The following is a 21,433-nucleotide window of genomic DNA, read 5'->3' as shown; positions in this document are numbered from 1 at the left end:
TTAAGGATTTAATCCTATCTATGCAAATAATGTTTGGCAACAATGGGATATGCCGATCTCATGGAAAGAAGGTTTGGTCAAATTAATACCCAAAAAGAAACTGTGAATCTTTTTCGGATTGGCAACCAATCACTCTCATGCCAGTGATCTACAAACTTATTGCAAAGATAATTGCTAATCGTATTAAGGACACTTTGTTGGGATGCATACACGTAAACCAGTATGGATTCATTCCTCGAAGGCAAATTACAAATAATATTGCTAATTCTTATATTGGAATGGAGTATGCCAAATACACCAAACAAGATGTATTGCTCATGCAAATTGACATTGAAAAGGCCTTTGACACCATCCAATGGGATTTTGTGGCAGCCACAATGGTCAAACTAGGATTTGGTCCGAAAATGTCTCAATTGGGAATTCCCCCTTCACTCCAGATGGGATCCGGATGAGAACCGGACAAGCCAAAGGAACCGGACCGGATGGATCCGGTTGGTATGCGGCTAGACATTAGTATATGTATATGTTCGATGTGACTACTTGAGGTCATATTTGTAAATAACCCCAAAGTTATATAAGTATAAATATAACTAGGGCAATACTGTTATTAGCATAGTTGGTTGAGAGTTGTTATCGTTGTACAAAGAGGGACAAAGAGAGAGAGAGATACATAAAGCTTTTTTGTTGTAACCGTCGGTTGGCGAAGATAGAGCTCGAGGTCATTGCCTCAAAGTCTCCTGTTGTACCCTTTCTCTCATAGTGATAGTTGGAGTCTATGGGCTCCCGTGGTTTTTCCCGGTCAGGGTTTTTTTCCACGTTAACATTCGGTATTGTCTTTGTTGTATGTGGAAGTGCATTGCTACTTTCTGTTTATCTCTTCCATTGTGTGTTTGAGACTCGGTTGTGGCCGAGCACTATTTTCATCAAGTCCTAGACTATGGTACAAAAAAGTTATTTGTTCATGTTAAACCATGGGTATAACAGAACTAACTCAGATCACTGTGTCTTCTTTAAGAAATTCTTCGATGGTGATCTCATTATTCTATTCTTGTATGTAGATGATATTTTGATCGTTGGTCAAGATACCAACAAGATTGAGAAATTGAAGAGAGAGCTTAACAAGTCTTTTGCTATGAAGCACTTGGGACCAGCTAAGCAAATCCTTGGGATGAAGATAACTAGGGATAGAGCAAGCAAAAAACTTTGGTTGTTTCAAGAAAAATATATTGTGAAAGTTCGTGAGAGATTTAACATGGCCAAGTGTAAGGCAATCAATGCTCCACTCGCAGGCCACTTTAAACTCAGCTCTAAACAATACCCTACAAGTGAGGAAGAATAAGAAGAAATTAAATAAATACCATATTTTTCTGTAGTTGGCCATTTGATGTATGTTATGGTATGCATGAGGCTGGACATTGCTCATGCAATTGGTGTAATAAGTCATTTTCTCTCGAATCCTGGCAAAGATCATTAGGAAGCAGTGAAATGGATTTTGTGATATCTGAGATGCACTTCGAGAGTTTGTCTAAGTTTTGGTGATGACCAAACTTTGTTAGATGGGTATATAGATGCAAACATGGTCAGTGACATTGACTCTAGAAAATCCACATTAGGGGTTTTAATGATCTTTGCAAAGGGGGAGCTATCTCTTGGCAATCGAGACTTCAAAAATGCATGGCATTATCCACAACAGATGTAGAGTATATTGCTACTACAGAAGCTTGTAATTTAAGAGATGTTATGGCTGAACAAATTCCTACATGAGTCGGGATTGGTGCAAGAAAGGTATATTCTGCATCATGATAGTTAGAGTGTTATACATTTATACAAGACCTTTTCTGCTTATTCTAAGTATAAACACGTTGATGTGAGATTCCATTGGATTCAAGATGGGTTGGAAGAAAAGCAAATGCACATTGAGAAGGTTAATGCTAACGAGAATGGCTTCGACGTGATCACAAAATGTTTGCCAAGAGAGAAGCTTGAAGCTTGCAAACAAGAAAAAGCAAGCTTGGTTGTCCCCCCCCCCACTTGAGATAGACGAGGAGAATTGTAACCTATTTTTGTTATCTATGGAAGACTTCTCTTCTCCATCGATTTCACGCGTTGCTCACATATATAGGTAAATCTTCCTACCTTCTTCTCAGTGCCACGTCAAGGTAGAAGCCAGACAACGAGAAAATGATATCAAGGGTGGTTTATTTTGATGTAATTGGAAGGAGACATGCTCCAAACATCCACCAATGTCGATATCCTTTGCTTCTAAGTTTGAGAGACAAGCAATCAATTTAGAATCTCGTTCGCCCATCTCTATCATCACCTTCTAAGTTAAAAATCTAAAGTTGATTGAAATCTATCTATTGCAGTCACCAATAGCAACCTATTACCATGTAATGTAAAGTAGATTAATACTTAAAGATCGCAGACAAAAACCATTGCTAATGAATTCAACAATGCAGAAGAATGGAATCTTTACCCTCCACCTAATCATCTAAACAAACTAGGGTCTAGGTCATAACACGTGCAAAAGGGACCCATAGAGCATAGTGAGTATTGTACAAGAATAAACAAGACATAGAGTGTGAAGTATTGCCTTTGTACATCAAATAAGAAACTTTGAATCACCCTGTCATCTAACAAATCACTAACATTATCCTTTTATCATTCTTAAATTTGAATCTATAAGCATGATGATGTAATGGTTCCATGTCTTGGATTGGTTTGGCCCTAATTGTTGTTTGTGGACACTTGAGAAAAGGTTGTTGTCAATGGTTTAAGCATGTCAATGTAATGCTCAATTGCGTGGAGGTGCCAAATAGCAACTAACTAGTGCTCAATCGGAGGTGACTTGCCACTGTCCTGAGGGTTCGATAATCCTCATTTACTTAAATGGCATTATAGTAATAAATCTATAATAAAACATTAATTACATCGTGGAAACGAACATATTGGTACAGCCCCCCCCCCCCCCCCCCCCCCCCCTCTTCAAAAAAAACCACCTTTCTACCTAAAGATCAAAGCAGATGACACAACATAGATTAATCAAGATTAATGATCGATTTTGCATCGAAATGAATCAAGATTAATTGAGAAGGATTGATCCAATAGATGTCGGTGTGTATGTCACAACAAGACAGCGTATCATCAAGACAGACACAAACAAGACAATGTATCATTAATACGTGGGCCTTGTACCTGGGATGGCCCTAGAAAAGATTAAGAAATAGGGGGGGTTGTGGATTTTGTTATACAATGAAATCCTCGTGGGACTTACGCCCTAACTAAATATTGACTATTGACATTCTGCAAATATGTACTAACTAAAAAGCCAAAAAGCAAATTGAAAGTCGTTGAATCTAGATCTCTGTCGACCTTTTAACTCTCTTCTGTCTCTCGCCATTGCCATCTGCAAATTTCAGAAACGGGTTGCAAGGTAATCATCGTCGTCATGGATCAGCTCCTAGACATGGCCAAGGATTTCATCACAGACAAATTGATGGACATCCAGAAACCCGAAGCCGATGTGACAGATGTCAGCATAAAGCATGCGGATCGTGATGCGCTCTCTCTCGAATCCGAGGTCCTTGTCTCCAACCCTTACTCTCACGACCTTCCCATCTGCGAGCTCTCCTTCAGGATCACAACCGGCGGCAGGTAAAATATACTTATTTGTACTCCCATTGTGGGGGTAACTTTAATGAAAAGATTGGAGTAGTTTAGGGTAAAATTAAACCAACAGTAACAGGTTAGGGGTATTCTAATATCATTTGATTTCTGCGATACTGCAGAAGGTGGGGTATTTTGTGCTTTTGGGGTAACAATCAGGGAGATTCGAGTAATTCTGATTAAAAATCAGGAACTTTGGAGCATGCACATAAGTTAGGGTTAGTTTTGCTGGTTTTCCCATTAAGTTACAGTCACAGAAGGGTTACCATGGTAGGTTTTGAAATCATGGGGGTATTCTTGTAAGTTTGGAAAACTTGTAAGTATCAAACAAGTTACCGGTTTTTTGTTTCTTTGTCCAAATTTATGTTATTATATGGCTCTATAGGGCACTCTTGGAGTATAATCATATCCAATGCCTTGGACAAATTGTGACATGTTATGTGTTATAATCAGAACTACATATGCATCTCCAATCTCAATAAATCCAGAGTTTTGTTTGATGAAGTAATTCGTAGAAATGTTAATGCTTTCCTACCAGATTGTGCACTTAGACTAATGAGCACATGACTCTTCTCATCCCTATAGATCCCCATTGTTGATGCCTATATTTGTCAAGGATTGATTGTGCTTGTCGAGGTTTTGATTGTGTTTAGCTTTTTTTAATATTTAAGTGAAGCTCATCATGTTTTTACCTCTTGTAGTATCTAGCATGATTATAATATCATTCACATCAACCCGAAAATTGGAATTGAGGGACTTCTATCTTTACATTTTTCTCATTAAATTTCTAGTGTTTGGAGGCTTTGTTATTCCAAGTGTTGCACATTTCCTCCATCACTTTTTCTCTGATGGTATTTGTATGTGTTTTATAGGGAGATTATTTCTGGAAATATCCCTGATCCTGGCTCAATCCGTGCCAATGACAAGACTGCTGTCAAGCTCCCAATCACCGTCCCTTATGACTTTGTGATTAGCATTCTTCGAGATATTGGTGCCGATTGGGATATTGATTACGAACTCGTTGCCAATCTCATCATCGACCTCCCCATCATTGGCAATTTCACCATTCCCTTGTCGAAGAGTGGAACAATCAAGCTCCCAACTTTCTCTGACATCTTCTAAGTTGTCCTCCTCGCACTTGCTAGAGATAAGATACATGGAACTTCATGTATAGCTTGTTGCTATAGAGCTCTAGCACAGGACAATTTTGTATAATAATAGTTGTGATTGTTTCACCAATGTTAATATTTTGTATCGTTACCAAGTGATACACCTTCAATGTATAATGTGTGTATGCATATGTATACACACACGAATTGCAAACATGTTATGTCATTGGTAAAGAACTTGTATGAAATATATCACAGATACTATGCAACATATTAATTCTCACTTACTCATTCATTAGCACGTGTCACATTACAATGATTAATCACAAAGTTTGCTAGAGAAAATGGCATGCATATGTTTATTCCCACAAATGCCTCTGGATTCGGTTACTTACCCGAATGCCCATTGCCAACTCTTGAAAGATAAATTATATGTGCTATTTGTGAAATTTTATAATTCATTCATCCCTTTTTTCATAATTATATGTGCAATTGGAGCAATTGAGTTTGGCCAATTCATTCCATTTTTCTTTTTTTCAAGGTTTGATATAAGGATATCTAAGGAATAACAAAAATCCAAGGGATTTCTGGGAAATAAAGAAAGAAAAACGTGATAGAACTTTAGCTTTGACATTATATATGAGCCATATAGATCTAAAATCGAATTGTCTTCACATAAAAACACATCTCTTCTTCCTTTTTTTCATATAACTCCAGAATTATTGGACTTTACTATACATAGTTGCCTGTGTGTGCTTATGAATGCACTAGGCAACCGCCCTTCCTTCTAAACACGAACCACTTACTGATGGCAGAGATGCAACAAATGCTTGTACCTTGAGGAAGTGAGCGTTTGCTTTACAAAGAGAAAAACTCTTTAAAGGAAACAACGAGGAAGAAGATGTACAATTGATTATGAACCTATTTATTAACCTAGTTATAGCCCTATCTCTATGTCAAGATCACAAAATGTTGGCAAACTGATTGATGGGTCATCCACCAGGTAGTGGGCCTATCTCTAGCCAATTGACTTTGATTACTGTTGCAATTGAGGTCTGTTGTTCTCACTATGTCTCTCTCATTGGATGTTTCAGATTGAAAGAGTTACAGTAGCCTGGCTTCTGGCTCCCATGGCAGGCGATAATGGGTTTTTATCTTATTGAGATAGTGGGGTTGTGGACAATGTTCCGGACATCATCGCCGTATTGCTTGACATTCAGTAGGATGCCTGCTCTGGGCTATGGGGGGATGAATGGGGTTGGAACATGGCTACAGAGGAGTTAGATTTTTATCTAGTCTAGAGTCCAAGGGCAGCCCATGACAACAAAAATACTTGTTCATGTGTATGTGTCCTTTGCTTATGCAGAAAAAATAAAATAGATACAAAAAGTATGATAACATGAGGGGCAAATGAGGAGTATGCATGCTCTGGGAACTGCAGGATCATATACATTCCTATACAAATGAGGTATAAAAGTGATTAACTAGGGGCTTGTCTGAGGATCTTCCACATCAGTGGATGTGGTCTAATGAAGCCATAGGTGGTGGTCTGAGTGGATGTGCACCAACTGATCATGAATAGCCGCTCTTTTAAGATAGAGAGGTAAAGAGTTTTTTTTTTTTTTTACATCTACTAGAAGCCAAAACTGGCAGGCATTGTGACAAATCATGTACAAGTGCGTATGTGCTCTGTGTATCTAGAACAAAAGAAGTTGGCAAGATGCAAAAGAAAAAGATAAACATAGAAACTGGAAATTTGTATAGCTAATCAGGAAGTCTGAGATCTAGGATAAGTGGGGATGCCAGTTCTAAATCTAGAGACTCTATATCTTTTTGGTATACAAGTATGAAACGCATAGCTAGTGGGCCCATCCCAGTTTGTACAACATGAGCTGGTGTGATGTGAAGAGCCTTCAAACTGCTGATTCTGGGTTTTTGAGATAGATAGACATGAAATTTCATGTCACTAGGAGGCTAATATGACCCATGGGATCCAAGAAGAACGATGTAATAAGGATCCAATTTTGTTGAGAAAAAGAGCGAGAGAACTTTGGTGTTTAAAACACAAAAGAGTTCTCGATCACCAGATGTTAGATGTAGATCCTCACAAGGTGACATAGATTGGTGGACGGTAAAACACAAAAGAGTTCTCGATCACCAGATGTTAGATGTAGATGCTCACAAGGTGACATAGATTGGTGGACGATATATAATATTCTCCCTCTTTGGTGGATGAAGAGATGAGGAGAATATTAACTATGTCAACCGTTCATCAAAAGCCTAATGAAACACATCAAATGGATTTTGGAGCTGATTATTATAGGGAAGATTTTGCTGTTGTGAACTTACTGAAAGCTTGCGCTAAGAAGAAAGATCTGTATGGAGGCTCCAAGTTACATGATGATATTCTGCAGAGGGGTTTACTTGTAAAGAGCCCTTATTTAGCCAGCACCTTAATCAATATGTATGCCAAATGTGGCGTGCTTGCAAAAGCACAACAAGTTCTTGAAGAGCTTTCAGCACAAGATACAATCTCTTGGAATGCCCTAATCACAGGATACGTCCAACAGGGGCAAGGACATGAAGCATTAACCTGTTTTCAACGGATGCAGAGCAATGGCTGTTCACCCGATGTTGTCACCTTTACTTGCATCTTGAAAGCATGTGGCATCACAGGAGCTGTGGACAAGGGCAAACAAATTCATGCAAAGATTGCAAAGATGGGCATTTTGGAGAAGGATGCTATACTTGGCACTTCTTTGGTTAATATGTATGCCAGATGTGGAGATCTTGTACAAGCAAAAGAAGTGCTCAAAAACCTTAGTGTTCGTGACTTAATCTCCTGGAATGCACTAATCGCAGGGTATGCTCAACATGGGGAATATCATGAAGTACTGAATTGTTTTGAATGTATGCAGAATGAGGGACTCTCCCCAGATGCAGTCACCTTCGTTTATCTCTTGAAGGCTTGTGGCAGTGTCGGAGCTATAGGAAAAGGACAAAGCATTCATGAAGAGATTATACAACTGTGTAGCTACTTGTTGGAGACAGATATTGTGCTTGGCACTGCCTTGGTGGATATGTATGCCAAATGTGGCATGTTTGGAAAATCACAGTTGGTTTTTGAAGGACTTCTTGTTCGAAATGTTGCCTCCTGGAATGCTGTAATTGCAGGGTATGCCCAACATGGACAATGCCATAAAGCATCAAATTGTTTTGAACAAATGAAAATTGAGGGCCTTTCTCCAGACGTTGTGACTTTCATTTGCATCTTAAAGGCTTGCGCTAGTGAAGAAGCTATTGATAAGGGCAGACAAGTTCATGATGAGATTGCAAGTAGAGGTTTGGTACTGAAAGATACTATGCTTGGGAATGCCTTAGTGGATATGTATGCCAAATGTGGTGTGCTTACAACAGCACGACAAGTGCTCAATGAGCTTGAAGTTCGAGATTTAGTTTCTTGGAATATATTACTCACAGGGTATGCCAAAAAGGGGCGCATTAATGAAGCACTAAACTGTATTGAACAGATGGAAAGTGAGGGCATCTCTCCGGATGGGGTCACTTTCATTTGCACCCTAAAGGCCTGTACAATCACTAGAGCTTTAGAGAAGGGTACAGCAATCCATACAGAGATTGTCATCAGGGGTTTGCTGCAGAAGGATACCATACTTGGGAATGCTTTGGTAGACATGTATGCACAATGTGGCATGCTTGCAGGAGCAAGAAGAATACTAGAAGAGCTTCCCATTAGAAATGTAGTTTCTTGGAATGCACTAATTGCAGGGCATGTGCAATTAGGTCAAGGTCGAGAAGCTCTGGATTGTTTTGAACAGATGCAAAAAGAAGGTTTGTTTCCTGATGTAGTCACTTTCATTTGCATCCTGAAGGCTTGTGGTAGCACAAGAGAGGTCCATAAGGGAAAGCAATTTCATGATGAGATTGTGGCAAGGGGATTGCTCACACAGGATGATTTTCTTGGTTATGCTTTGGTGGATATGTATGCCAAATGTGGTTTGCTTGCTAAAGCAGAAGAAGTGTTTGGAAAGCTTCGTGTTCGAAACATAATTTCGTGGTCTGCACTGATTGCAGGATATGTTCAAGATGGGCTAGTTCGTGAAGCATTAACATGTTTTGAAAAGATGCAAAGTGAGGGATTCTCTCCAGATGTAATCACCTTCTATTGTATCTTGAAGGCTTGTGGTGATATAGGAGATAGAGCCAAGGGCATACAAGTTCATGAGAAGATTGTGAGTGGTGGATTTCTTGAACAGGATATGCTACTTGGTGTTGCTATAGTGGATATGTATGTGAAATGTGGTCAGCTTGAAAAAGCACGACAGGTGCTTGGAGAGATTCCTATTCAAAACGTAGTATCTTCATCTGCCTATGAGGAAGTGAACTTTATCGAGCAGATGCAAGGTGACAGTATTTCTTCAAATGCAGGGATCCTCATTTGCATCTTGAAGGCTTGTGGTAGGACAGGAGCTGTGAACAAGGGCAAACAAATTCATGACGCAATTGAGAATAGAGGATTGCTGCAGAATGATATTAAACTTGGGAATGCATTGATGGATATGTATGCCAAATGTGGTGTGCTTGAAAAAGCACAAGGGGTTCTCAATGAGCTTCTCGTTCGAGACAGAGTCTCATGGAATATACTAATTTCAGCTTACACCCAAAAGGGGCAGTATCATGAAGCATTAGACTGCTTTCAGCGGATGCAAAGTGAGGCTGTTTCTCCAGAGACAATCACATTCACTTGTGTCTTGAAGGCATGTGGTAATAATGAATTGGTAAAAAAAGGAAAAGAAATTCAGAGCATGATTGTGACTAGTTTTTTGTTGGAGAAAGATAGTTTACTTGGAAATGCCCTGATGGATATGTACATCAAATCTGGTTTCCTTGGAAAAGCGCTAGAAGTACTTGAATATACTTATATTCGAGATGTAATTTCATGGAATGCATTGATTTTAGGGTATGTCCAATATGACAGAGGTAGTGAAGCGCTGAACTGTTTTGAATGGATGCAAAGTGAGGGACTCTCTCCAGATGTAGTCACATTTATTTGTATCTTGAAAGCATGTGGTAATATTGGAGCTGTAGACAAAGGCAAAGAAATTCATTCGGAGATTGTGAGTAGGGGTCTGCTGGAGAAGGAAATTGTGCTGGGAAATGCTTTAGTGGATATGTATGTGAAATGTGGTTTTCTTGTAAAAGCACAGAAAGTAATGGCAGAGCTTCCTATTCAAAATGAAGTCTCTTGGTCTTCTCTGATTGGAGGGTATGCCCAACAAGAGCAAGGCAATGAAGCACTAACATGCTATGAAAAGATGCAAAATGAGGGCATATCTGCAAATGCCGTGACTTTCATTTGCATCTTGAAGGCATGTGGCAGCATAGGGGCGATAGACAAAGGCGAAAAAATTCATGAGGAGATTGTAAAGAGGGGTTTGCTAGTGAAGAATATTATGCTTGGAAATGCTTTGGTGGATATGTATGCTAAATGCGGGATGATTACGAAAGCTGCTCAAGTGCTTAAAGAGTTTCCAGTCCGGAATGTTGTCACTTGGAATGCACTAATTGCTGGGTATGCCCAAGAAGGGCGAGGCCAAGAAGCACTTAACTGTTTTGACAAGATGCAACGTGAATGTCTCACTCCAGATGAGGTCACATTCCTATGTGTTCTAAGTGCATGTAGTCATTCTGGCTTATATAATGAGGCAGAAATGTTATTCCAAAGCATGACCGAGAAGTATAGTATCATGCCAAGGTTAGAGCATCAGGCATGTATGGTTATGGTGTTTGCATTTGCTGGGCTCTTTAATAAAGCAATGTCTGTGATAGAGGTAATGTCATCTTTCGACTTTATTGAAGTTTGGCTTGCATTGTTGGGGGCTTGTAGAAAATGGGGAAATGTGAAGCTTGCAAGATTGGCTTTTGAGCGAGCAGTACAAGTAGATAGGAGTTGTGCTGCACCATATGTTCTTATGGCTACTATCTACATAGCTGCTGGGATGCAAAAAGATGCAGAAAAGGTCGAAGCTATGAAACTGAAATGTGTTAGTTTCAAAAAGAAGCAAGGAAAAAGTATTTTGTTTGATGCAGATGCTAGTAAAAATGTTAACTTATTGTCTGCTTGTATAAATATAAATTCTCAGTCTTTTCAAAGTTAGGTTTCTTTGAATCTAGTCTCTTTATAAGAGTAACAAGTATGAGAGCATATAATTGATACTATAAATGTTGATGAACATTGAAGTCTCAGAAATACGCAATCTAATAAAGTTTAACTTTGGTTTCCTGATCAATAAAAGGTCAGAAGATAAATGAAATCCTTGAATTGCTCACCTTATCATATTATAGCTAAAACTTCTGTGTTTGTTGTGAATAAGGAGGCATTTTTGGTGTTTAATACTTGACCGTAATGATATCATAATAGATGTCATGTTGCAGTAGTTGAAACACTAGAAGATTTAATAGTTTAGGCATGTGATGCCTAACCTACTTTGTGAGAAAATAGTACAAAGAAAAACTGCAATGGCAATTAAACGTCCTTTAATATAATAATGGGAGCTTCATCCCACAAATGATCTAGCACATACCAATAATTTCCATCAATTGTAGCATATTCATTTTTGGTGCTATATATTTTTACCTCGATTACATCAGTCCTGCAAGATTCCATGCCCTTAGCCGATCTCAACAAAAATAGTGGCAATGGTGCAGGCTCCACACGAGTGGCCGGTGGGGTGGGTGGTTTCTCTAGAGGCACTTTTCATACAAGATTTGGCATTGGCTCCGCCATGCAATAATCAATGGTTGTGACTCGAGGCTAGGGTGATGGCTCTAACGAAGTCAACTCCCGTTTTTTTCCAAAGTATGAGGGATTGAAGTCAACATTGAAAAGGCATTTATTTTTAGTGTCTTTCACAAGCTTCTTTCATAGGTCTTCCACAGCCTTGATTGTATGTTTTGAAATGCTTTGGGACGTTTACTCCCTTTTGGTCAATCACCTTGTCCTTGGGCTATAAGTCTTTGATTTCAGTCTCACCTTGTTTGGCATGCTTATTGCATTGGCCCTTTCAATGGGTTTGGGATAGGGTTGGGAAATCCTTGTCTCCACTCTTATATCTTTTGACAAGCTGGACTTAATTAGACCTTTTCATATTGGGTCTAATTAATGTGTCACATCAGGTGTACTTCCTCCTGATCTTCCCACAACTATTCACAACGTTGAACACTAGAGGTGAAGCATGGTATGGTCGATTCGTCTTCATCACAACACTTTGTGCCTATGGAGTACATTCCATCTACTACGGCCAGCATATGGACACAATCCATGTATATGACTCAGTGCTGTGTGGTGGCAAGTGTTTTAGATTCAATTTTTATCCACAATTTCTCGTCGTGGGGTCATGCAGTGACAATTTGGCCGCAAAATTGGTTGTGCTTGAGTGGCTATCTGGATCAATGGGTTGTCTTTTTGTTTGTGTATGTTCTTAGTGTAGGATTGGATGCAACAACTCTTGTTCTTGTCCCTATCGTCATGAGAACCTATATAGATTAGATTTCAAGAGCTATTGAGAACTCTGGGATAGGCATAAGTGTTCATGAAGAGTAGTCTGTGGAGTGGGTACTGTATATTCTAGCTCCAGGTCCTAAGATATTTGTAAGATGTCATATCCATCGTGCCCTAAGATGCGAAGGTTAGTATTAACTGCCATGTTTACAGATTAAACTGGTTGAGGTGCTGCCATTGTCAGCCTTTGGTTCAGGTCTAATTTTGTTTGTCCCAGAAATACATCACCAACTAGCAAAATCTTTTTTTTGGTCATCTTCTACAGATGGTCTAGGTTTGGATTTGGATCTATTTATCTAGATTGTCATGGTGTAATAGGTCATAGCTGCAAGTGATCTGGATGATTCAAAAAGCAGGGTTTGCAATTAGAAAATTCTAGGAAGGTTTTAAGCTTCATGACATTCAAAAGTAAAGGTTTTCTCCTTTATTTAATGGGTGGTTGTGTGATTGACATGGACCTTCATGAGTTTACGATTGTATCGTTTGATTAAACTTAGATTCTAACATGAGCTACTCTGTGTCATGCATTAGAGGTTCGATCCATTTTGTGATTATTTCATGACATTCAAAGTTCTTTTGTTCCTGAAGTTTTATCATGTGACTGGGGGATATGCTTCATTCACGACCTTGAAGTTCTACACTGCCATGTCCAGTGAATTTGCCATTCAAGCATGAGATTTGGTCTATTGTGAGCTCAGATTTCTACTCTTATCATGAGTCTTGTGAATTCACAATTCAATCGTCAGATGTTGTGGTCTATCATGAGTTTTAAGTGTACTATTGTGACTCAATATCTATCATGGTTTCCAGGTTTTCCATCATGAGATTTTTTGGGTGTTCATGCATTCTAAGCCAATATATCATGAGATTGTTGTCATGAGGTAGGTTCCAATGCCAACAAAAGTATTGGTCAATAGATGAGGAGTTTTTAATGGGGAAATGGGTGGTTTATGGTACTAACCACCATCGAATCAAGAGGGTCATAAAATATCCTAAGTCTTTTAAACAACCAAAAGTACTTTGTGTACTTTCTAGGCAATTGGTGTGATTGTTTCCCTAATTGCTTGATTAGTCAAGTTCATGAGGAAATCAACACAATAAAGACAAAAGTCTTTAGGGGGGGGGGGGGAAGATTAGGAATTAACAGACGTTAAAATAAATAAAATGATGAAACACAGATTAAATAAAGATATTTTTAAAACTGCAAAATCAAGAAAAAAGTTACCAAAGACAGGAGAGATTTGAGAGACAAACCATTCAATTTGAGTTAACAGACGTTAAAATAAATAAAATGATGAAACACAGATTAAATAAAGATATTTTTAAAACTGCAAAATCAAGAAAAAAGTTACCAAAGACAGGAGAGATTTGAGAGACAAACCATTCAATTTGAGCTTTTGTTGGTCATGCTGGGTTGCCTTTAGTGCCCTGTTTCTCGCAAGTCTCTTCCTTTTGTGTTATTACGCTTGCTTGCCTTGAGAACTTACCAAAAGCTTCACACATGTGTGACTTAAGTCATCGATAGCAACACCAAAGCAGATGTGCCAGCGCACGATGTCTTAAGAAAACATAATTCTCCCTACCCTAACGTCATGAGGTGGGAATGGGTAGGAACATTCTTCAATGACTCCCAAACAACCAACTTACTCTACTAATCACCTAGATGAGCTTCCCTCACTCTCCCACAATGAAAAACTAGGGAGGTTATACGACTTCCATAGATAAGATGTGCAAACAAAACTGAAGGTGCCGTCCATTTCAATCTCCCTATTATCACTAATAATGTAGGCAAAGCCTTGAGCATTATACTTAAACAATCTACACAATACATGCAAATGTTACCTAAACATTATCACAAAAGAAGGAAAATCTACACATACCATAAAGATTTGCTCAATTTGGATCAATGCATAGAGAAATATGTATTCATTGTTGAAGATGACCCTGTACCTACATTCAGTTTTCAGGCTACCTAAACATTTGTGTCCCAAATCAAAGTGACTATTTCTCGATCAATGCATAGAGAAATATGTATTCATTGTTGAAGATGACCCTGTACCTACATTCAGTTTTCAGGCTACCTAAACATTTGTGTCCCAAATCAAAGTGACTCTTTCTCGATCAAGTGAAAATCCCCAGCACTTTTACAGACTCAAAAACAAACAGTGTCATGGGCATTTGAAAACCAAGTCAACCATCTATCTTTTCTAAGCATCCGATTCCATTCTATTGGATGTGGGTTTTTACAGCACATGAAAACTAAATCAACTGCATGACCCGTAAGAAGATTGCATAATCAATATTAAATCCTAAAAGTAGAAACATCATTTGTACATGTGAAAAAGGCTGCACAATGAGTTTAACACTTCAAATGCATGCCCCAAATGGGTTTGCTTATAGACAAAAATTCAAGTCTGATTTTAAATTTGACAAGTTTCTTATTTGCATGAGTTCCATAAATATAATATATATACGCTGATAACCATAGTAATAACCCAAGAGGTCAGATAAACTTCGACTGGTCGGAAGTCTGACCTATAAAAGTGGATTATGTTACGAATCAGGATATAGTCATATAATGATATAGATAAGTCAATAATGAACCTAAATCTCTCTAAACTCTTGATGCACAATCCAATTCTTTTAAACTTTCTTAGAAGCAATGGAAAGTTGTACCCCCCTACTTCTGTATAATAATGAAGGGGTAGAAAGCATCAAAAGCTCTTTGGATTAATATGAATAGTGAGAAAACCCCCATTTACGGGACACACTATTATGGTAGCCTATACAGAGTTCTGTTGTGAGCATTCACTGCTCCTTCAAAGAAGCAATATACTTATCCAGCATGCCTGAGACAACATTGAGAAAGATTTTCTCTTTCACATTCATGGCTTCAGCCTCTTCAAGAATGAGCTCGATAGGAGACTTCACATCCGGAGATTCAACCCGGGACATAATAGAGCCGATTTCAAATGGTGTTAAACCAGCTAAAGCACCTTTCTGGAGGAGCATTGTGGAGATCCTCAGAACACGAGCCGATTGAGGCCGGAGATTCCACCCACAACTCTGGAGGAGTTCAATGTCTTCATCGGCATTAAGGGATTTGATGTACTCCACAGCAGAAGGTCCATAAGGTTTCTGTGCTTGGGGCCAATAGAGCCATTCGAAGGTGCATTCTTCAAACTACACAAGACAACAAGGCTTTGTCAATCATGACCCACGATACGAAAAACCAAGTCCAAATAATATCTCTAGCAAATTAAGAAAACAAGCTGAGATGGAACCTAACCTCACAAAAAAAAATCATAATATGAATCCAATGGAAACAAGATAAAATGCTTACTTGTTCCGGTAAACAATAGCCATGATCGATAGGAACGAGTTTCAACAATCCATCGGATCCCTTACAAACAAGAATATTGCCTCCATTTCGGTCAGTATTTGCTAGCCTCATATCAAGAACTGTGATCTTGTGAACCTCCGCCATCGAGAACTTCGAGGATCCCATGTCTTCACAGCTACTTAATGCATCAACAAACTTCTGAAGGGAACCCATCTTCCCTGCCTTAAGGTGCACATGATCATCAAAAGAGGCATAATGAAATGCCTCATGATAGCATTTTGCCATAACAGTTGGAGGAACACCAGCAAATCCTTCCACTGCACGCCTAGCCACATCTTCCCTTGTTCGCGCTCGAGGACCTGACATCGGATGATCGAGTATATAAGCCCCTACCTCTCTTAAGGCTCCCTCTCCACTCCTTGTTCCCTTCTTCAACCCTTCTTTGAGAATTCCATTCTTTACACTATCGGATGGAAAGAAGCCCCGAGGATTATTTACAGCCATGGGCTCTTCATCCAAAGGCTTAAACACTGCCACATTGCGCAAACCACTCTCATCTTTCATCATATAAACACCTCCAGAACCTTCCGGGGTGAGCTTGGGAGAATATCCAGCATACAAGCCCATCTTGCAATGGTCTACAAGTTCTCGAACAAGAGGAGAAAGCTCGAACGAGATAGGATACTTGGGTACTAAGAGCTTTGGATGGCTCTTGAAGGAAGGATGTTGACAGAATAAGCTTCCTTTCTGGCTAATTGAGCTATGATGCCCTTCTTTACTTGTTATTGAGACCTTTTTTTGCGCAAGTGAGACAGATTCATATAACTTCCCCACCTTTGCTATTCTCTGAGACAAGATATCTGCCTTTGAAATAGTATCAGGCAACCTATCTTCAAAAACCAAATTATTATCAATATTTGAGTTTCTTACCTTCAGACTAGTATCAGGCAACTTATCTAAGCTTAGTACACTACTACTGATATTCGACGTAACCAGAAGCTCCACCTCACCTCGGCCAAATGAAGTTGACCTCACATTTGGCTTAATCACTCTGAGGCATAGAAGAGTCTCCCCTTTGAGAATAATCTCCTTTATGTCAGTAAGGTCCTCAACATTCTCCCCTTTGAGTATTGCATTCACATGCAGGCTAAGGGATAAGGATGATCCTTCCCCCTGATCTAAGGAAAGCATTTTACCAAGTTCTTTCACATTCTCTTTTTGCATGACTTTATAAACAAAGGAGCTCCCATTAGCACTTCTAATAGTGAGAGAAACAAGGTCAGACATGCGTAATACCAAGTGCAATACATCACCATTGTTTACTCCATAGTCTCGAAGCTTCTTATCATCTTCCGTGAGCTCCTTACCCGCATAGACAAGTCTCTGCCGATCAGTAAAGAATCCTCGGTGAGCTTGAATTCTTATCTTGATGGAAGCTACAGTATCATACTTTGATACTTCTAGAGGAACCATAGATGATTGTTCCCCTAAAGTCGCAATCAACACTTGTATAGGCTTCAGGGTCGATGAAATTGCATTGTGCCGGGCTGCGACTGCATCGAAATCTTCTAAAGGAGAAGGATTTAAAAGGATCCCTGATGCAGCCATTGTGCCTGGAACTTTCTATGAGAAAGAAAGAGCTTTTATGTACACAGAGGTGAAAATGGATCAGACCAGATCGATTTGATAAACCGATCTGACCAATGATCCCTGCAATCAGAAAACTCCCAATGACTGTTCTTTGAAATAGCTAATGGATTTGATTGATTGAAAACTTTGTTAGCAAATTTCAATTTTTTGGATGGATGTCTTTCAATGCCTCTTAGAAAGAATGTGATTTCTTCACGGGTTTAATTAGTTGGATCAGACCCGTTTGGTCTACAGATCCGCCCGTCCGAATTCTATCCCGGATCGAACTTGACTGCTCTGATATTTTTGCTAATCACTCGATCAATCCAGTCATTCAATTGACTTTCTCTGACTCTGATTGCAGAGATAATGGGGTTTCAGGTGTACGGTTAGGGTTTCAGGGCTTCCGGGTTATTGTTACAGGGCAAACTCTATAGATACTCGCAGCTTTACCATTTTGATCGGATTTGATTACCGTCAAAGTGACAATTGGTTGAGTCGAGCCAATGTCGAACTTCGATTTGTTGGAATCGGACAGCTCTGAGAAAGCTAGAGGAACTCTCTCTCTCTCTCTCTCTCTCTCTCTCTCTCTCTCTCTCTGGCTGTCTATCTATCTCAGAGAAGCGAATGCATCTCTGCAGAGGCGCTCCAGGAACAGCGAAGAAGAGGTGGATGCAAGAAGCGGGTGGAGGGATCAAAGACAGAGACAGATGAAGAGAAACACAGAATCAATCAGAGAGCTCTGAGACAGAGAGGATGAAGAAGAAGAAAGAAGAAGAAGAATCAGAGAGATGAGAGAAGGACGTTGATGACGTGGAGAGGATGACGTGTCAAGGACCCGTTCTGAGAGAGAGAGAGAGAAGGAGCAGGGGGGTGAAAGGCAGGAGGCAGGGGAAGTGTCCAGAAGCTTCCTAGAGAGAGAATGTGCATTCAAACATTCCTCCCCACGTCTCTCTCTCTCTCTCTCTTTTCCTAACGCTAAAACCACCCACCCCAATACCACCTCCACTAATAATTACCACTCTCTCCCCCGCAAAAAACCAAAACCGCTCTTCGTGCCCATGGATAACGCCCTCCCCCTCCCCCCCCAAACGTACGACAAATAATGCTTTCTTGTATGCGTATATATTTCTATACCAATATGCGTATGCGTATGCGTATGTGTCTTTGGAACGTACAAGAAACAACGCGTTGTTTCTTGTATGCGTGTATATATTTCTATGTACAAGTACGACTATGTGTATTGTGTATGTGTATGTGCATGGATTTGTGTCATAATAGACACGTCGATGTGTATGTGTATGTGTATGTGTATGTGTATGTGTATGTGTATGTGTATGTGTATGTGTATGTGTATGGGTATGGGTATGGGTATGGGTATGGGTATGGGTATGGGTGTGTGTGTGCGCGTGTGCGTGTGCGTGCGTGCATATATGTATGCTTATGTGTATGTGTGTTATCATCGTGTCCCACCTTGAAATTGTTATCTTTGCATGTATGTACTTCACAAGCATATGCACGTTGGGACCAACGTATGTCCTCCTTCGGAGATGTATATACATGTGACTTTAGGATAGTAGGTGGTGTCCATTGCCTGCTGCCAGACTATGGATGAGCCGACCAAGCCTTAGACCCCTCCAAAAATATTAAAGGCTTTTTTTTTGTTGGAACATGATTATGGAATTGTAACAATTCGTTGTAGGTATTCACCTCAAACTATGGATGAGCCGACCAAGCCTTAGAACCCTTTAAAGATATTAAGGCTTTTTTTGTTGGAACATGACTATGAATTTGTAACAATTCATTGTAGGTATTCACCTCAAACTATGGATGAGCCGACCAAGCCTTAGACCCCTTTAAAGATATTAAGGCTTTTTTTGTTGGAACATGACTATGAATTTGTAACAATTTGTTGTAGGTATTCACCTCAAATTGAGGGCTCGTGCATGTGATATCCATAAATTATAATGCGTCACGAAAAACAATTTTATACATGGAAGTGTATGTGCGTGTGCGTGTGTACGTGCTCTTTAGTGGTTTTGTATATTTAATAGAACAAGTCCAAGTTTTGTTGAAGTCGATGCCAAAATAGCCTACTCTCCTCAAGCAAGGACTCGCGAATGGGACCGCATTCAAAAATCTCCCCTTACAACATGTGGTTAGAACTTACTCTTAGTATTATATATGTATGATGCATGCGTGGGAGATATGGTGCAACTTGATTTTTTTAGTCTATCTCATATGAACTAGACCTTTTCTAACTATGAGAATACAACGTGAATATGTATCCCTAGAATTTTGTCATCTACAGTATAAAGAAATTTGTGATCCAATCATGGGCCTAGAAAGTCTGAGATTTCGGCCCCGTGTGTACATTTTTTTAGCTCTACAAAATGCATCTCTCTTACAACAAATCTACATATTGTTTTGAAATGCTTAGTTTGAAATGTTATTCGAAGGTGCGTCTTATATATGTCTTGAGGATGACAACATTTGTGCTCTTTTTGTCTTCAAATTTAGCGGACATTTCGTAGAGATTGTTGGGGTAAACCATTTACATTCTTCAAATAGATTAAACAAATAAGACATAATGCAATTTATTATGTAGATTAAAGGCTAGAATGGGCCCATTGTTGTTGGACTACCTTTGGTGTGCCATCATATTGATGTGTATGCTTTGGACATGGATCTCAAGAGTGTTAATCCATGTGTGCACAACTCACGAGTCACCATTTCTATTCTATACACACTTGCGTTGTTGATCTAGTGGTGATTACTAGTCTTCAGCCTTGACATCAATATTGTGGGTTGTGGGCGCATCCCATACTAAGTCCAACATAACACAACCCCAATCTTGTCTTGACTCCTTCTAATATGCTTATGTGTGTAATCATAACACCATTCTTTTGCAAAATTTGCCATTGAAAAGAACTAATCACCATGTAAATGAACAAAGAACCTTGATTTACTCATGGGAATGCACATTGTGATGGCCTTATTATTTTATTATCCTAGCTCTCATGAAATTAAAATGACTGATAATCAAAACGGAACTCATAGATCATGTATGATATACATATATGTGTGGCCAATGTAATAACGAAACACATGTTCTATCTTGCCAAGACCTCATGCTTTCCATTTCAAGTTAATTCCAAGGAAAGAAATAGTTTTACACAACTTGCAATGAGATGAAGCAAAAGAGAGATACATAGCATGTAGCAATCTGCAATGGTTCAATTCGAACCAAACAAAACCGCGGTTTAACGGTTAAAACGGTTCGGTTTGGGGTCGAAGGTTTGGCTTGGTTTAAACTTAAAACAGTTTGAAACCGTAGTTGAGGGTTGCCACTTGATTATTTTCTTAAATATTTTTTGGAACAACATTTTCATTTGTAAGCCTAATTCTAACATTTTAGGAAGCATCTTTAAATTTTTGAAATATTGAAAAAACATTAAATATTAAAATTGAGATTTGAATTTTTGAATTTTGCTCTAACTTGAAAACCAAAAGCGAGCCGTGAAACCACGGTTTTAATGGTTTAACAGTTTAACAATTTGGATTTTTGGTAACGGTTTTGGTTCAAATGGTTTCGTGGTTTGGTTTGGTTATTTTTTTAACTATTTGAGTTTGACACTCTCAAACCAAACTAAACCGAACCGTTGCTGATTGTTAATAGCATGCCAAACATGGTGGTATAGTGTGAAATTCATGGACGAATTTGAAATTTGCAAATCGATTTTCCGTGCTAAAAAACTTTGTAGTTCACTTATTAGCATCTAACACATAGGTCAAACATTTTGAAACCTCAAGGCTCACTATGTTTTGTCCTTAAATCTTGAGGTTTGAAAATGTCTTATAGCGGCGAGCCATGGAGAGTCATCATTTGAGAGAGGGAGAGAGAGAGAGGACTAAATAATGTACTTTGAAGGTGAAATAAAGATAGATAACTAACTCAATTATAATCAAGCTACATTCCATGGGAACACTTCTACCTTTCCAATTACTGAGGCATGTTCACGTAAATACAATTAAGTTTGCAAGGTTAACCATCGTATGTCAATACACTTTCTAAGTGTGCTTATTTGTAAGAACTTTTTGGACTCA

At 39.1% G+C, this 21,433-nt stretch overlaps 3 protein-coding genes across 4 annotated transcripts; 2 read left to right on the top strand and 1 right to left on the bottom strand.

Annotated features, from left to right (window-relative positions):
* The first annotated feature begins 3,410 nt into the window (after nucleotides 1-3,410).
* On the top strand, nucleotides 3,411-5,062 carry LOC147862900 (late embryogenesis abundant protein Lea14-A-like). Its single transcript, XM_087320664.1, has 2 exons — nucleotides 3,411-3,654; nucleotides 4,539-5,062. The coding sequence occupies exons 1-2, from the start codon at nucleotides 3,449-3,451 to the stop codon at nucleotides 4,786-4,788; spliced, it is 456 nt and encodes a 151-aa protein (XP_087176790.1). The 5' UTR covers nucleotides 3,411-3,448; the 3' UTR covers nucleotides 4,789-5,062.
* A 634-nt stretch (nucleotides 5,063-5,696) lies between these two features.
* On the top strand, nucleotides 5,697-11,157 carry LOC147862899 (pentatricopeptide repeat-containing protein At2g39620-like). 2 transcript variants are annotated; one of them, XM_087321409.1, is made up of 3 exons: nucleotides 5,697-5,778; nucleotides 5,870-6,886; nucleotides 6,961-11,157. In XM_087321409.1, the coding sequence occupies exon 3, from the start codon at nucleotides 7,016-7,018 to the stop codon at nucleotides 10,949-10,951; it is 3,936 nt and encodes a 1,311-aa protein (XP_087177535.1). In that variant the 5' UTR covers nucleotides 5,697-5,778; nucleotides 5,870-6,886; nucleotides 6,961-7,015; the 3' UTR covers nucleotides 10,952-11,157. The 2 variants fall into 2 exon arrangements, with proteins under 2 accessions (XP_087177535.1, XP_087177534.1); XM_087321408.1 differs by having other exon boundaries at nucleotides 5,870-11,157.
* A 3,612-nt stretch (nucleotides 11,158-14,769) lies between these two features.
* LOC147862898 (phosphatidylinositol 4-kinase gamma 4-like) lies at nucleotides 14,770-17,892 on the bottom strand. The gene is made up of 2 exons (XM_087321114.1): nucleotides 15,698-17,892; nucleotides 14,770-15,537 (listed from the first exon to the last, which is right to left on the bottom strand). The coding sequence occupies exons 1-2, from the start codon at nucleotides 17,303-17,305 to the stop codon at nucleotides 15,163-15,165; spliced, it is 1,983 nt and encodes a 660-aa protein (XP_087177240.1). The 5' UTR covers nucleotides 17,306-17,892; the 3' UTR covers nucleotides 14,770-15,162.
* Between the last annotated feature and the right edge of the window lie 3,541 nt (nucleotides 17,893-21,433).

Source organism: Azolla caroliniana, unplaced genomic scaffold (assembly GCF_043228905.1).
Source record: "Azolla caroliniana isolate FFs.n. ecotype wild unplaced genomic scaffold, voAzoCaro1.0.p SCAF_6, whole genome shotgun sequence".
Classification (NCBI taxonomy): Eukaryota; Viridiplantae; Streptophyta; class Polypodiopsida; order Salviniales; family Salviniaceae; genus Azolla; species Azolla caroliniana.
This window is presented reverse-complemented; position numbering and strand designations above follow the sequence as displayed.